Here is a 17,559-nt window from a genome sequence, read left to right as displayed (position 1 = left end):
TCCATTTTATAATTTTTGGGAATTATGTTGTGTCTGAAAAAATTAATATTTCAAATTATGTTACATATTGTCAGTATAGTCACTGTTTGTCTAGAATCGATACAAATAAACTCTTCTTAACATTTTATTAAGCATCTTTTTGAGGTGTCACCCTGAGTTGATTTTTAAAGAGAATTTAAGGAGCTATATCTATTCTGGGGTCAACATGGCTGTTTTACTTTATTATTTATTATTATGCATTAAGCATTTATTATTATGCATAAAAAAATATAGTTTCCCAGATAAAAAAAAAAAAAATATATATATATATATATATATATATATATATATATATATATATATATATTTGTGTATGTGCATGTGTGTGATGTAGATACTGTATGTTGCTATTATTTTATAAAAAATATTATATTTTTCAATAATATAATATTTTGATATATTTTGCTTTCCGAAATTGGTTTATTTATATTTCCAATTCAATGCCATTCATACCAATGCAATTTCTAAGTCTCACAATACATTCTAAAGCCAGCATCCAAGTAAATCCCTCAAATCTGCATATTTATTTGATTTTGGGGAGTATCAGTAAAATAATTAATATTGGTGGTATTTAATGAATATTGCATTTAAAAAATATTTTCTATAGGGCAGTCCCATTCAGAAGCACAATTGTCCAGGCCAGACCTCAGTGCGTGCTGCTAAGCCTCCATATATATTAAACATGAGCGCCCACGTGTGGACAGTGTATGACACCACAATTAAATCTTTTAAAAGGTCAGCATGCACAGGCACATTGTTTGTATATTATTTGTCTTCCTTTAGTAAAAGTTATTATTTCCTCGTTGGACTAGTGGTTAACATAAAATATACCCATTTAAAATAACACATCTCTGATCACTAACCTTAATGTAAAACCATAGTTAAAGGGATAGTTCACCCAAAAATAAAAATTCTGTCATCATTTACTCCCTCTCATGTTGTTACAAACCTGTAAAAATGTCTTTGTTCTGATTAACACGAAGGAAGACATTTTGAGGAATGTTTGTATGCAAACTGATCATGAGCCCAATTACTTCCATAGGGAAAGAGAATCCTGTTGAAGTAAATGGGGCTCATGAACGGTTTGGTTACAAAGATTTCTCAAAATATCTTCCTTCGTGATCATCAGAAAAAAGAAATGTATACAGGTTTGTAACAACATGAGAGTGAGAAAATGAGGACAGAATTTTAATTTTTGGGGGAACTATCCCTTTAACCTCCTAAGACCATACGTGGACATCACATTTATTTTTTGCATCATAATGCCTAACCTGTTGTGCACAAACGTGGATAATCACACTGCTTTATGTTCAAAGAAACTATTAGGTTGTTATATTTATTGGTTCTTCTTAACCTCAAATAGCTGGAAGAAATCTCAAATGCAAGTAAAACAAAATCTCTGATGTTATGAGGTTACTGGCCTGAGTACTGATTGTAAATATTTTAATGCAAATTTATTATAAAGTGTTGCCAGAAAAATTAAGCTTATACCTGCTAAAAAACACCAGAAACCATTTGACTATTATAATGGGAATCGTATCGTTTTTAATGGAAACTATAATGGCCTCTGTGGGTCCCTGGTAAGGTGAGATGCTGGATCTGGCAGATGGGAACCAATAAAACACCATGAATACTGAAATAGTCACACATCAAATAAAATCTTTTTTATCATAAGGGTTTTATCAGCTGTTTTATTACAAGGGTTTATTGGTGGTCCCTGTGTGTTTTAGAGCATATGCATACCTGGACTAATGCGGTTTTGAGAAGTCATGTAACGTTCAACTGATCGATGTCAACGAAATCCATTATTCATGTCTTAGAGCAAGGGTCTCCGAATCAATGATTTGCGACTACTGTAACCCAAAGTTCAGTAAAGTCCTGTGCATGAATACCTTACTGTGGTATATAGCATAAGTGAAAAGAGAAGACATGGCCTCCAAAACATTCACGTTTTCAGCTCGTTTACTCCGTCAGTGCTTACAGAAATATCCTCGTGTTTTGCCCGTGGATCTGGCGCGGCTGTATCACGGATCCCCGGCGGTAACATCAGGGTCGGCAGTCCGCACAGTGGACCTCCGGAGCGACACGGTCACCAAACCCGGACCTGCCATGCGCCGAGCCATAGCGGAGGCAGAGGTCGGAGATGATGTGTTTGGAGAGGATCCAACTGTTAATGGTTAGTGTTGTGTGCTTGCATAGTTTGTTATTTTTACAAAACAAATAATTCGACCCATAATAGTGATCATTATGTAAGCGGTTCCATTCGTTGAAAGAGAAAGGTCATGCTACTAACATTATAACAGATTAGATAGATGTCCCGTTACTTCTTGTTTTGTTTTTATTTTTACGTGCTGTTCCTGTAATGGCCACTAGAGGTGGTCGTTACCATGTACATCTTACTGGCCGTTGCTTAATCGCATGTAGGCTGTCCTCAAGACTTATTAGGGGCCAAGCCCACAGGGCGGCAGGCCACTATTGCAATTGATGGTTTTCTTCTTCTTATTATTATTATTATTATTATTATTATTATTAGGGGTCAAGCACCGAAGGTGCTGAGACACCTATTGTAATTGTTAGTATTATTATTATTATTATTCTGCTTCTTCTTCTTCTTCTTAGCCATAGGCGTCTATGGCAGCCCTATGAACCGTACATAGGAAAATGATGAAATTTGGCACAGTTGTAGTGGTGGTCTTAAAAAGTCATGTGACCAAAAATGGGGTCTCTAGTACTAACTCTATAGCGCCACCAGCAGTTCAAAAATTCAATGTTCAAAGGGTTATAACTTCTGATCCGCTTGATCTATGAAAATTCTACTTAGTACACGTGATTGCTCTCCTCATGCTTGTTGATTTTAATACCTTACAGTAAAACTCCACCCATTACAGTAGCGGCCATTTTGAAATGTACAGTATTCCATTTTTTCGCTACTCCTCCTTCAAATGTTGTTCAATTCTTATGAGATTTGGCACAGATGATCTTTGGAGTAAGCCGCATAGAAATGACTGAACAGAATTTTGATATTTATCTTTGTTCAAAAGTAATAAATGCGCAAACTTAACGAGGTTGACGCAAAAATGGTTCTGAAGCTGTAGCTCAGTCATTCTTTGATCAATTGAAATGAAATTTGGTACACTTCATGTGGACCATGAACTTGGGGTCCATGCCAAATTTGGTGACAGCGCCACCTATGGGTCATGAGATAATAAAATAGGCTATTTTTGTCCATAACTTCTGAACTGTTTGTCAGAAAATTATGATCTTGATGTCTATGGATTGCTTACCTCATGCCGCATCTGTCGATGTGTATTATGCCGGGTTTGACCGAACCGCCTGTCCGCCATTTTGAAATTTCACATAATTTGTTATATTTTTTGAACTATTGGACATATCCGCGCAAAAATTAGTAAGGAGCTTCGACATGATGTCCTGAAGGTACCTGGGAAGTCAGAGTACAGCGCCACCTAGGGGTTATAAACTATAACAGTTCTCATGGAACTGCTTATAACTTCTGAATACTTTGTCTGATATTAATTTCTTTGTGAAATTGTATTCACTGGTTTATGCCGATTGCAACGATGCCTCGTTTGTCATTTTCCAACATTCTGTTCATGTGTTATTGTAAAGCATATGGTAGATTATTTTTTCGCTACTCCTTTTACAAATGTTGTTTATTTTATGCCAGGTACTGCTCGTATAATGTTTGGACCAATCCGCACAGAAATGACCGAACAGATTTTTGATATTCTGTTCTCTTTCTTAGAAATACCACTCCAAAGTTGACCGTGCCTGTGACGTTGTCTATTTGTCATAGTAAATTAATGTGACTGTATATTACATTGTATAGCATTACTATACAGAATGATGTTCTTGTCTTCAATCTCATTTGAGCTTTTTGATTCCCATATACATTGTATTTCTGATAGTTCTGCTTTGCACTGTCAGTTCTGCATCTGTGTTGATTGGCACACGTCAATCCTTGAAGCACCTAAGCTGTTTTTTGCTGCCCTTTGAGCTGTGTTAGCTGAGTTGCGCATCTGGTTAACCACATGCCATGAGATTCTGAGGTCATGGGTTCAAACCCCATGTGCAGTGATATTTTGTCTTAACTTTTTTCTCACTTAAGTTTTGTGATTTTCATACAATACATTGTATTTCAGTTATTTGTGCTCTCTGTTGTTATTTCTGCACGTTTGGTAATTGCTGGATATCAATGTTTACAGCTCTAAATCTCTATTCTATAGCTTGGACACACCAACTCAGTGGTTTAATCGTTTACTCAGTGGCGCATGCGGTTAGTGCGTTGCTTTGGGAACCTGAGGTCATGGGTTCGAATCCCAGCTCTTACTTTCACTTATTGAGATTTCCTTTTGTGTTCCCTTTAACACGTTCTTCTCGACCTGTCTGGTTTTCCACACGTGTTATATTTTTGCCATCTTTACTGTTGTTGCTCCGCACTGCAGTGGTTCTGCTCTGCATTTGCTTTGCTTCGGGTTCGGGCTCTGTATTGCGCGCTTTCTGCGCTTTGCGCATTTGCTGCGTCGTGTGGTTTTTGCTGTGCTTTGGGTGCTCATTGCGCTGAAGGTGCTTGACCCCGCAATTGCTGCTTGCAGCTATATTTATTATTATTATTATATTTCTTCTTCCCCAATGGGAGTCTATGGCAGCCCTATGAACCGTACATAGGAAAATGAAAAAAATTTGCCACACTTGTAGTGGTGGTCCTAAATAGTTATGTGACCAAATATGGGGTCTCTAGCATTAACTCTATAGCGCCACCAACACTTCAAAAATTCAATATTCAAATGGTTATAACTCTAGAATAATTTGATCAACAAAAATTCTACTTAGTACATCTGATTGCTCTCCTCACGCTCATTACAATGAACACCTTACATTAAGACTCCACCCATTACAGTAGCGGCCATTTTGAAAAGTACAGTATTTTGTTTTTTCGCTACTACTTTTGCAGCGTTCATTGCATTGTTACGCAATTTGGCACAGATAATCTTTGGACCGAGGTGCATAGAAATGACCGAACAGAATTTTGATTTTTATCTTTGTTCAAAAGTTATAAATGCGTACATTTATCGAGGTCGACCCAAAATTCGTTCTGAGTCATTATCTCGGTCATTCTTTGATCAATTGAAATAAAACTTGGTACCCTTCATAAGGACCATGAACTGGGGTACCATGTCAAATTTGAGGACAGCGCCACCTATGGGTCATGAGATATGAAAAATGGCTATTTTTGCCCATAACCTTTGAAATGTTTGATAGAAAATTATGCTCTTGGTGTCTATGGATTCCTTGGCTCATGACAAATCTGTCGATATATATTATGCCAGAAATTACCAAACCGCCTGTCCACCATTTTGAATTTTGTCATATATTGTGATAACTATTATTCGATATAATGTATCGGCACAAAAATCGGTAGGGAGCATCGGTATGATGTCCTGAAGGTACCTGGGAAATCTGAAAACAGCGCCACCTAGGGTTTATAAACTATATAAAACAGCCTATAACTTCTAAAAACTTTGTCCGATATTCATTTTCTGTGTGAATTTTTATTCACTGGTTTCTGTCGATTGCAACGATATCTCATTTGTCAGTTTCCAACATTCTGTTAATATTTTATTACATAGCATATGTGAAGTAGTTTTTTCGCTACTACTTTTGCAAATTAAGTCTATTTTATGCCAGGCTCTGCTCACATAAACTTTAGAGCAATCCGCATAAAAATGACCAAACACATTTTTTATATTCTCTGCCATTCCCGAGAAATACCTCTCCAAAGTTGACTGTCCCTGTGACATTGTCTCTTTGTCATATTAAATTATTATGACTGTATTATAACATGTTGTACATTCCTATACAACATGTTTTTCTTGACTTAAACTTTAACTGTTCTCACTTAAACTATCTGATTATCATATAAATTGTAATTTTGTTATTTCTGCTCTGCAATGTCATGTCTGCATCTTCCTTGATTGTGCCATTTGAATGTTTGCAGCTCTGAAAACCTTGGCTAGCTACACTGCCTGTGTAGCGCAGTCTACTAAACGCATGCATCAAAACTCAGAGGTTGAGGGTTCGAATCCCACCTGATGCATGTGTTATGTTTTACTAATAAGATTTTGTTTTGAGTTTATTCTCACCTATTATTCTTAACCAGTCTGTTTTCCATGTTCTGCACTGCTTGTCATAATTTGGTTGCCAATCGCCACCACCATTTCAAAAATGCAGTAGCAGCCATTTTGAAAAGTACAGTATTCAGTTTTTTTGCTACTACTTTTGCAGTGTTTCTTGAATTGTTACACAATTTGGCTCAAATTTTCTTTGGACGGAGCCGCAGAGAAATGACCGAACAGAATTTTGATTTTTATCTTTGTTCAAAAGTTATAAATGCGTACATTTATCGATGTCGACCCAAAATTCGTTCTGAGTCATTATCTCGGTCATTCTTTGATCAATTGAAATGAAACTTGGTACCCTTCATAAGGACCATGAACTGGGGGTACCATGCCAAATTTGAGGACAGCGCCACCTATGGGTCATGAGATATGAAAAATGGCTATTTTTGCCCATAACTATTGAAATGTTTGATAGAAAATTATGATCTTGGTGTCTATGGATTCCTTGGCTCATGACAAATCTGTCGATATATATTATGCCAGAAATTACCAAACCGCCTGTACACTATTTTGAATTTTGTTTTAAATTGGGATAACTATTATTCTATATAATGTATCGGCACAAAAATCGGTAGGAAGCATTGGTATGATGTCCTAAAGGTACCTGGGAAATCTGAAGACAGCGCCACCTAGGGTTCATAAACTATATAAAACAGCCCATAACTTCTGAAAACTTTGTCTGATATTCATTTTCTTTGTGAATTTTTATTCACTGGTTTATGTCGATTGCAACGATATCTCATTTGTCAGTTTTCAACATTCTGTTCATGTCTTATTTCATAGCATATGTGAAGTAGTTTTTTCTCTACTACTTTTGCAAATTAAGTCTTTTTTATGCCAGGCTCTGCTCACATAAACTTTGGAGCAATCCGCACAGAAATGACCAAACACATTTTTGATATTCTCTGCCATTCCCGAGAAATACCTGTCCAAAGTTGACTGTCCCTGTGACATTGTCTCATTAAAATTATTATGACTGTATTATAACATGTTGTGCATTCCTATACAACATGTTTTTCTTGACTTTAACTTTAACTGTTCTCACTTAAACTATCTGATTCTCATATAAATTGTAATTTTGTTATTTCTGCTCTGCAATGTCATGTCTGCACCTTCCTTGATTGGGCCATTTGAATGTTTGCAGCTCTGAAAACCTTGGCTGGCTACACTGCCTGTGTAGCGCAGTCTATTAAACGCATGCATCAAAACTCAGAGGTTGAGGGTTCGAATCCCGTCTGATGCATGTGTTATGTTTTTCTATTAATATTTGTTTTGAGTTTATTCTCACCTATTATTCTCAACCAGTCTGTTTTCCATGTTCTGCACGGCTTGCAGTAATTTGGTGGCCAAGCATCATCACCAGTTCAAATATGCAGTAGCGGCCATTTTGAAAAGTACAGTATTCAGTTTTTTTGCTACTACTTTTGCAGTGTTTGTTGAATTGTTACACAATTTGGCTCAGATTATCTTTGGACCGAGCCACATAGAAATGACCAAACATAATTTTGATATTTATCTTTGTTCAAAAGTAATACATTTGTCAACAGGAATAACTTTTAAACCATTTAATCAACTAAACTTCTATGGAGAATATTTGATGGGGTAATCTATGCCTTCCCAGTAGCTCAACCAAATGCGTGATGGGCATGAAATCCAGAGGTTGCGGGTTCAAATCCACCATACGGCGGCAATCAAAATGGTTGACAAATTTGTGTCATGTAGAGTCAAATGTTCGAACAGTTTTGACTACCTACAGGGGTTTTAAAAAATATTCTCTTCTTGAGAAAAATCTCTCCAAACTTGAACATACACATTGTCACTTCAGCAATCTAACTTAAGCAGCTGTCTGTATGTATGTCTCCCCTGTAGCTCAACCAGATGAGTGACAGGCATGACACCTGGAGATCATGGGTTCAAATCCTGGCTAGGGCAGCAATTGAAGTCTCTTACTTTAGAGTCAAAAGCTTCAATTCATTATTTGTATTTTACTTTATTATTTTAAGAGGTATTATTTCGTTTGTGCTCTTTTGGTTTAAGTCTCATGTGTAACATGTATGATGCTTTAGTGGTTCAATTGTTTTCTAGGTCAGCATTGGACTAATCGGTCCTTCTTTCAACATGCACATAAATATTATACTTCAAAATTTTTTTTTTTCATTATGTTCATTCTCATCTCTGAGTCCTGTGTGCTGATAGTTCCCATACATATCTGCTACATTGCATTCTTCAATTGCATGTCCTTTCAGCTTCGTTGCGTGTTGCAGGACCATTGTTGCTTGGCCCCGTATCGCTGTCTACAGCTATATTTTCAGAATATATTTCAGAATATTAACAATTATAAAGTTGACAATTATTCTTAGTTTATCATAAATTGTTGTAATACGCTTATGACTTGCAAATGTAAGGCTCAGTTAATTTAAATAAACCAGGTTTGATGACGTATGCAGCCTGCATATGCGACCTCCGGAGGATGCAGCCGTCATATAGAGAAACGCCCACAGACACCTTTTCTGTACCTACTTATTATATTTACAACAACATTGGCCCTATATCATGTTTTTCTCACAAATTTAAGGTATAACACCATATTTCGGAATTACTGAAATACTGTAATGCTAGATATATAAATATTTGTGGTCGCTACATGATTCCCACACGTCAGTTGTGCTACTTAAAGGTCCCATATTTTCGTAATAATTTTTTGTTTAAATGTTAGACTAAATATTTATTTTAATAATTAACTACATTTTGTAATTTATTTACTTATAAAAAATTAGGTCTGTCCAAAAAATTGGACTGGTAGTGTATAATATATTTACACACATGCACATACAGTGCAAACATAATATACATGATACTTTTTGCCATTTTGCAGAATTACAAAAAGAAGCTGCTGATATGTTTGGTATGGAGGCTGCTTTATTTGTCCCCACAGGAACGATGGGTAATCTGATTTCAGGTATGTTGATGCCCAGAGCTATTAATAAAACTTGTTTACAATAGTAACTTGGTTAAAGCTTACGGGTAAAATGGACACATATGTGACCCAGTCTGTGAAAACCCAGCTAAATTCGTTTTTATTCTTCATTTGTATTTCCATGCATCTCTCTCTCTCTCTCTCTCTCTCTCTCTCTCTCTCTCTCTCTCTCTCTCTCTCTCTCTCTCTCTCTCTCTCTCTCTCTCTCTTTCTCAGTTATGGTGCACTGCAGAGAACGGGGAGATGAGATGATAGTAGGTGACCTCTCTCATATTCACATCTATGAGCAGGGTGGATGTGCGCAGGTATGAATAATTATTTTCTAAAAGTCCTCCACGGTCATCATCTCATTATCTGTAAATTGTCTTCTCTTGTCTTGGCAGCTTGCAGGTGTCCATTCTGTAACAGTAACCACACTAACCGATGGCACCTTTGATCTAGACCAGCTACTGTTCAAGATCCGTCACGGTTACCCTGACCCACACTACCCACGCTCTCGCCTGGTGTGTGTGGAAAACACCCACAATATTCAGGGAGGGCGAGTCCTTCCACTCTCATTCCTGCAAGAGGTTAGTGACCAGAACATTAGTTTGTGAAATGTGTGTGAGATAATCCTGGGGCTACCAGACACCTCGAGCTGAACCGTGAGCGGCAAAGTCCTTCAATTTGCACCATGTCTGGGAACATTCATGTAGTAAATAAGTGGATAAACATAGCACTGCTGCAGAAACAGTTTTATGCATTGCAAGATTACTGCTCTAGGTTTGATTTTGCCACATCCTACACATTCAAGACATATGTGTTTAGTGTTTTTGACAAAAGAGAAAATACACAATATGGCCAAAAGCATGTATTTGAGTGAGAACAAATACTAGCACCTATGTTCAGACATCTAGTGGAAAACCCTCCTCGAACAACAGTAGTTGCTAATAATGCCAATGAATTGAAAAATCACAGCAATGGCCACATACTTCTGACCATACAGTGTACAATTTACTATAAAGCATTTTGAATGTAAATGTAACTGTAAGTGTATGTTTCTCTTGCTGAAAGCTTCGCTCTGTGGCTGATAAGTTTGGTCTGGCAGTGCATATGGATGGAGCGAGGTTAATGAATGCAGCCGTTGCTCAGGGTGTTCATCCCTCTGTTATACTACAACATTGCCACTCCGCCAGTGTGTGTCTATCCAAGGTAAGTGATATTTTATATAAAATCTTCAGATACGCACACTTCCTATAATAAGTAGAAACCAGAAGCACCATTGACTTCCATAGTAGGAAAAAAATTGCTATTATTGCTTAAAATATTCAATTTTATTTTATTTCATTTATATAGCACTTTTCACAAAAGTTCCAAAGCAGCTGTACATTAATAAAAACAAGAGAAAACAGAAAAATCAAAGAACAAATAAAAATTAAAGTAGTAAAGTCAGCTGCTAAGATAAAACTGTACCAATGAGCAGAATAGTAATGTAACTTAAAGGGGACATTTCATAAGACTTTTTTAAGATTTCAAATAAATCGATGGTGTCGCCAGAACCGTATGTCAATTTTTAGCCTAAAATACCCCATAGATAATTTACTATAGCATGTTAAAATTGCCACTTTGTAGGTGTGAGCAAAAATGTGCTGTTTTTTGGGTGTGTCCTTTAAAGTGCAAAAAAGTTGATCTCTGCACTAAATGGCAGTGCCATGGTTGGATAATGCAAAATTAGGGGGTGGTATGATTCCCTTTAGACATCACAAGAGGGAGCCAAATTACAATTACCTATTTTTTCACATGCTTGCAGAGAATGGTTTACCAAAACTTAGTAACTGGGTTGATCTTTTTCACATTTTCTAGGTTGAAGGAGGCACTGGGGACCCAATTGTGGCACTTAAACATAAAAAAGTCAAATTTCATGAAATGTCCCCTTTAAGTTAACTCTTTCGCCACCAGCGTTTTTAAAAAGAGTTGCCAGCGTTTTCATGAAGGTTTAATGCCTTCCAGAAAATGTTCTTCTTTAAATATATAAACATACAATATACCAAATGAAAGAACAGACCCTCTGCTTTCAAAAAAACAGACCCTCTGCTTTCAAAAAAAAAAAAAACCTTTCATCCTACCTTCAGTAGTTCTTTTGTGATCAGCTTTTGGCAGGGAAGCGGTTTTCTCTTAATTGATGAGATATCTTGTCAATGGCGGCGAAAGGGTTAATTTGACTCCCAAGGGAAAATACTCCTAGGAGAAAAACCTGTTGGGGATAAAACCCTTAAAAGAGAGCCAGATATAGCTGATCCTATAGTAGATATACTATACACTCACCTAAAGGATTATTAGGAACACCTGTTCAATTTCAAATTAATGTAATTATCTAATCAACCAATCTTATGGCAGTTGCTTCAATGCATTTAGGGGTGTGGCCTGGTCCAACAACCAAACTATAGTAAATAATAGGGCCACAATACGCTGAGTAATTTACTAAAGCTCTTTACCGAAAAATAATTTAAAAACGTATATAACATGAATTGAACAATAGTGTAATAAACATTATTCTCGCTATTTTATGTTACAGTAAAGTATGTTAAAAGCTACAAAATTGCAATTGTAATAAAATGTCACACTCAAGTTAAAGGAATATTCCATTTTCTTTAAAGAAAAATCTAGATAATTTACTCACCACAATGTCATCTAAAATGTTGATGTCTTTCTTTGTTCAGTCGAGATGAAATTATGTTTTTTGAGGAAAACATTGCAGGATTTTTCTCATTTTAATGGACTTTAATAGACACCAACAATTAACACTTAATTCAACACTTAACAGTTTTTTTCAATGGAGTTTCAAAGGACTATAAACGATCCCAAACGAGGCATAAGGGTCTTATCTAGCAAAACGATTGTCATTTTTGACAAGAAAAATAACAAATATACACTTTTAAAGCACAACTTTTCGTTTAGGTCCGGTCCAGCGCGACCTAACGTAAATGCGTAGTGACGTAGGGAGGTCACGTGTTACATATATAAAACGCACATTTGCGGACCATTTTAAACAATAAACTGACACAAAGACATTAATTAGTATCAGTTGACACAACAATGTAGGAACGGTCCTCTTTCACCACATTTGTAAACACTGGGGCGGAGTTTTGCGTTCGTCCTCTGTGACCTCTTGACGTCATGACGTATTGCGTCAGGTCACGCTAGCTCATGACGACCGGATCTAAACGAGAAGTTGTGCTTTAAAAGTGGATATTTGTTTTTTTTATTGTCAAAAATGACAATCGTTTTGCTAGATAAGACCCTTATGCCTCGTTTGTGATCGTTTAGAGTCCTTTGAAACTCAGTTGAAAAAACTGTTAAGTGTTGAGTTAAGTGTTAAGTGGTGGTGTCCATTAAAGTCCATTAAAATGAGAAAAATCCTGCAATGTTTTCCTCAAAAAACATAATTTCTTCTCGACTGATCAAAGAAAGACATCAACATTTTGGATGACATGGTGGTGAGTAAATTATCTGGATTTTTCTTTTAAGAAAATGGAATATTCCTTTAAGAGTATAGTGAGTTTTTTCTAATGTAATTTCATTTCTAAGAACAGTGCTTTTTAGGTTTCTTCCGTCATTCCGAACAATCTCAGTTCCTCATCTCAGTGTCGAAAGACATTGTGTAAGTTTCCCACCGGAGAGTAGTTTAAGTGATGGAGTCAATGATAAATGACCTTGTTGAAGTCGGTGTTCAAATACTTCATAGCCTGAACACTAAAGGTGTGAAATCTCACACATCCATACAATTAAGCCTTATTTTTATTCATAGGATCAAACGTGTAATCTTTTTCTCTGATGACATGCGTGTAATCATACCTGGAATTTGAAATGACACCCTTATTATATCTGAGATCATCACCACATACACAAACAATTTAACTAAACCTTAAGGAAAAATACGAATCATTCCCAACCCTCAATCCTTAGAGAAGATGTCAACATTTGCATTTTAATTATGCTTCTTGTTTGCATTGCTCAGGAAGCGAGCTTTTTCTCTCACAGAGTATTTATCTTTCCCTCTCGCTGACAGCCATTAAATGTATTTCGGGCCTTATAAATATGAATATGAATAATAAATCTGTTATTATAGATGCTATGGGAAAGACTCTCTCAGTCCATCACTATTCCAGTTATTCATAGATGCTTGTATACTTAAACATTTGAACAGGTGCTATATTATATATTAAGTTATAGTGATATTATAGTTTGTATGTGTAAGGAAGTTTGCATTTGTGTTGTGCTTAATACTTAAGTGTATAAATGTATGTTTGGGATGTTTTCTTGCCTTAATCCTTGCTGTTTGTAAATGCTGGTCTATGTACACATATTAGGGCATCTGTGGGCATACAAATAAAATTGTTTTATTACATATTTACAAATAAATTATGGACTTGTGTACAGGTGCTATGTGTAAATTTTAGTGACATCTATTGGTGAGGTTGTGAATTGCAACAAACTTCATTCGAAGCACATAGAGAAGCTACGGTGGCCAACACAGTTCAAAGATTTCCTCGTCTGCGACAATATAGAGACAAAATGCATTCTGTAAAGTAGTTTGTCTGTTTAGGGCTACGGTAAAAACATAGCGGTGCAAAATCGCGACTTTTCATTTAATGGGGCCCGCGGTGTATGTAGATAAAAAAGGCGCATTATAAGGTAATAAAACACAATGGTTCATTAGGTACTGTGCAAAAGTTTTAAGCCACCATCCCCAGCTTTGTTGTTTTAGCAAAGTTTTTTTTATTTTCACTCTTTTTTTTAGATGAAAACAGAAAATACAGGAAGTTTGTACATAAAATTAAAAACAAAACAATTTTTAGAACTAAATGTCTTCTTCATGCATCAGTCAGTATTTAGTGTGACCTCTCTTTGCACAAAACACATCTTGAGCTTTTTTGAGGAGATTGAAGTCCTAAAGTCATTAAATTAAAATTAGGATTTAATTTCATTTATGTTTAAGAGATCCTGCAGCTGCCTACTGCGCACATGGAAGGGGAGTTTACCCTGTTTTTATACTATATAAACATTTCCTGTATTTTATGGTTGTATTTTAATAGAGAGACTGAGAAATAATTATATATGATCGCTATACAATTGCAAAAAACACATCTAATGGTAGCATGGTGGCCAAAGACTTTTGCACAGTACTGTACATCACTGAATACATATGACATATAAATACATATAAAAGATCCTCCTAAAATTGCACCAAATTAGAATGAAAAAAAAAACTTTAAAATATCTTTAAAAACACAATGTAAAGCTCATTTATTTGAATTTCAGTTTGTATGTACAGAATTTAGGAATTTAAAATAAGCATGAAGTACATGTAAGTTGTCGAATGGTTTGTGTATGAAATGCATTATGTGGCTTCTGTAAAAAAAATTCCATTCATTCAATGCAATGCAGGAAAAATGTTTATGACAGCAGCACAAAGCTTGTGGATTCGAAGGTTCACACATAATGATAAAATTCATACCTTGAGTGCCTCATAAGATGTTTTCGCAATACAAATGTAAATGTATACAGACTGAACTGTATGTTTCCTTTCAGATTTAGTTTTTACTATTTCACTACCATGTCATTCAAAGAGCTGGAAAACCACAAATACAGAGACTGAATTGCTGTTTGGCAGGGACTGGGGGCACCTGTAGGATCCATGCTTGGTGGGTCCAAAGATTTCATAGAGAGAGCAGCTCGTGCCCGCAAGGCACTTGGTGGAGGAATGCGCCAAGCGGGTATTTTAGCAGCAGCTGGTAGGATCGCCCTGTCGGACATGATTGGCAGACTGGAAGAGGACCACAGGAACGCCAGACGCTTTGCTGAAGGTGACAGAAACCCACAAAGTTCTTTAAACCTTCAACATTGCACAAACACGGTCAATGTGATGCAATGCTCCATTAGTTAAACTGCATATGGAGAGCTTTTTTTATATTCTTAGATTATAATAATAATATGGACAATATTAGCCATATTAAAGAATCTTTTGACAGTTGCTGCAAATTATTTAATTACCAATTCTATAATATAAGTGACTTGGATTGGTTTGTATGATGCTTTTAGAGACTTTCCTGCACACAGCAACTCTGCACTTGAAAGGAAAGTGATCTTAAGGACTCACTATCTTTTGTTTTTTTTCCTTGTAGCACTTATACAGTGTGACCCTCCTCTGTACCAGCTGGACCTGGCCACTGTGGAAACAAACATTTTAAAGTTTTGTCTTCAGGACCAGCAGATGAGCCCAAATGAGTTCTGTGAGCGTATGGCAAGGGTTGATGAGCAGGAGGTGAAGGCTTTGGGTCAGGGGGTCCACGTGCTGATGTTTCCTCATGTTGGAAATGCAGTCAGGGCTGTGTGGCATCTGGGTATCAGTGAGGAAGATACTGAACTGGCTATAGAGAAGGCTCGGTTTGTGGCTCAACAGCACAGATACAAGTTCGTCAAAACAGCATGAAAACAATACTTTTCATCCAAGACAACGGTTTTCACAACAGTCTCATTTTATCTAAAAAAAAAAAACTCCAGCGGAACTTAAAGGGACACTTTTTTGGAAATATGCTAATTTTCAGCTCCTCTAGAGCTCCTCCGTTTTGGAATCCATTCAGCTGATCATTGGGTCTGGCGGTACGACATTTGACAACTTTTAATAGCAGGGGACTATTTTCGGGCAGTGCATAATATCATTGCGCCTCCTGCAGCCATGTTACGGCAGCAAAGTCCTTGATTATTACGCCAGTATGAGAGTATAGTTCCTAGCCATATCTGCCTAGAAAATCACAACTTTTAATTTTCCGTCTGTCTTGGTACACGATGTAACTACAGAAAAATGAAGTTTTAAATAGGAAAAATATCCAAACTCTTTGGTTATTTTTAGCGTGATGCTAATGGTCTAATCAGATTCACTGGATTATGCTAAGCTATGCTAAAAGTGGTACAGCCAGACCCAGAGATCAGCTGAATGGATTACAAAATGGTACAAATATTCTCTATGGGAGCTGAAAAATGAGCATATTTTCAAAAAAGTGCCATTTTTTTACACTCCACAAAAAGTGTAAAAATTACACTTCTTAAAGAAAAAAGATGTGTACATTCTTAAAGAAAAAGATTCTTAAAGGTTCTTTGACATGAATATAACAGTATGGCTTTATAAGGACCTTATGTTGCACAAAAGGGTTCTTTGTAGAGAAAAATGGTTTATTAGTGGCATCACTGGGAAGAACCACTTTTAGCACCTTTAAGAGTGCAATGTACCATCTTTTACCCGGTTTGAAAATCAAGCCAAGACTTCCACTATTATATTATACTATTAAAGGGGTGTTGCAATAATTATGCCTGTGTGTTTTTTTACAATGAGCAGTTTTCTATACTTCAACCTTAATGACAATTCAGTGTTTTAAAATGTTTTTTAAAATGTTTTTTAAATGTTTTTACAATAAATTGTGTGATGATTTGACTTCCGTTGTATTTCATACACTGAGCACCAGAAGAAGTTTGGTAAAAAAAGAAAAGCAAACAACCTGTGACATTTTTCTAGGTTTGTTATTTTCATCAAGTGTTATATAAGAGCTTCCCATAATGATGAGACAGTGCAGAGAGACATCGTCATGATGACAAAGCAGTGATTGCGTTCACAGCAATAGACATCAAAAGGGGATCAGGCCACTGTCTAGTCAATATACAGTCAAACTTATTTTCTTTAATTACTAATGCAACCTTTTACACCACAGACTGAACTAAATTAAGCATTGCTTGGTTATTGGTTGACCTACATTGGTATTGTAATTGTGTGCTTATATTTAACAGCTGACAGCTATAAATGAGACAGTCTACTAGAAGGATGGCCAAAGTGAAATATCAAATTAAATAATTTAACTCTTAGTTCTTATGATATTTTATTACCATTAGTGAATAAACTATGATAATGTGAGAAATGTTGAAGGTGTTTAAATAAATTCTGGTTTGACTGTATCTTTTAAACATATTTAACCCCGTAGCCCAAGACAGCTTGCCCACTGAAGCTAAGCAGGGTTGAGCCTGGCCAGTACTTGGATGGGAGACCACCTGGGAAAACCAGGTTGCTGCTGGTAGAGGTGTTAGTAAGACCAGCAGGGGGTGCTCACAATTGGTCTGTGTGGGTCCTAACATCCCAGTATAGTGACGGGGACACTATTCTGATCTCACAGCAAATGTTTCATTTTTGCAAGTTTTGTTTTGGGGGAGGGGTAGAAATACAGTTTTATGCACTTAATGATCCCGGGTTAAAGGGTTTCTTGGAATTCCAGAAAAAAACCAGCCGGTTTAAATACATTTTTGCTTCTTAACAGTGGT

The 17,559-nt window shown here is 36.4% G+C and overlaps 1 protein-coding gene across 1 annotated transcript; it reads left to right on the top strand.

Annotated features, from left to right (window-relative positions):
• Positions 1-1,630: 1,630 nt before the first annotated feature.
• LOC135744532 (uncharacterized) lies at positions 1,631-16,557 on the top strand. Its single transcript, XM_065262725.2, has 7 exons — positions 1,631-2,215; positions 9,112-9,195; positions 9,430-9,518; positions 9,597-9,782; positions 10,267-10,404; positions 14,867-15,059; positions 15,378-16,557. Exons 1-7 carry the CDS (start codon positions 1,969-1,971, stop codon positions 15,683-15,685), a joined length of 1,245 nt encoding a protein of 414 aa, XP_065118797.2. The 5' UTR covers positions 1,631-1,968; the 3' UTR covers positions 15,686-16,557.
• Positions 16,558-17,559: the final 1,002 nt, after the last annotated feature.

The sequence above is a fragment of the Paramisgurnus dabryanus genome, chromosome 1 (genome assembly GCF_030506205.2).
Source record: "Paramisgurnus dabryanus chromosome 1, PD_genome_1.1, whole genome shotgun sequence".
NCBI lineage: Eukaryota > Metazoa > Chordata > Actinopteri > Cypriniformes > Cobitidae > Paramisgurnus > Paramisgurnus dabryanus.
This window is presented reverse-complemented; position numbering and strand designations above follow the sequence as displayed.

Coding starts and splice junctions, on each gene's coding strand:
- LOC135744532 (XM_065262725.2), top strand. CDS start 1,969: ATGGCCTCCAAAACATTCACGTTTTCAGCTCGTTTACTCCGTCAGTGC. Junction 9,196..9,429: donor GATGGGTAATCTGATTTCAG/GTATGTTGATGC, acceptor TCTCTTTCTCAG/TTATGGTGCACTGCAGAGAA. Junction 9,783..10,266: donor CACTCTCATTCCTGCAAGAG/GTTAGTGACCAG, acceptor TCTTGCTGAAAG/CTTCGCTCTGTGGCTGATAA.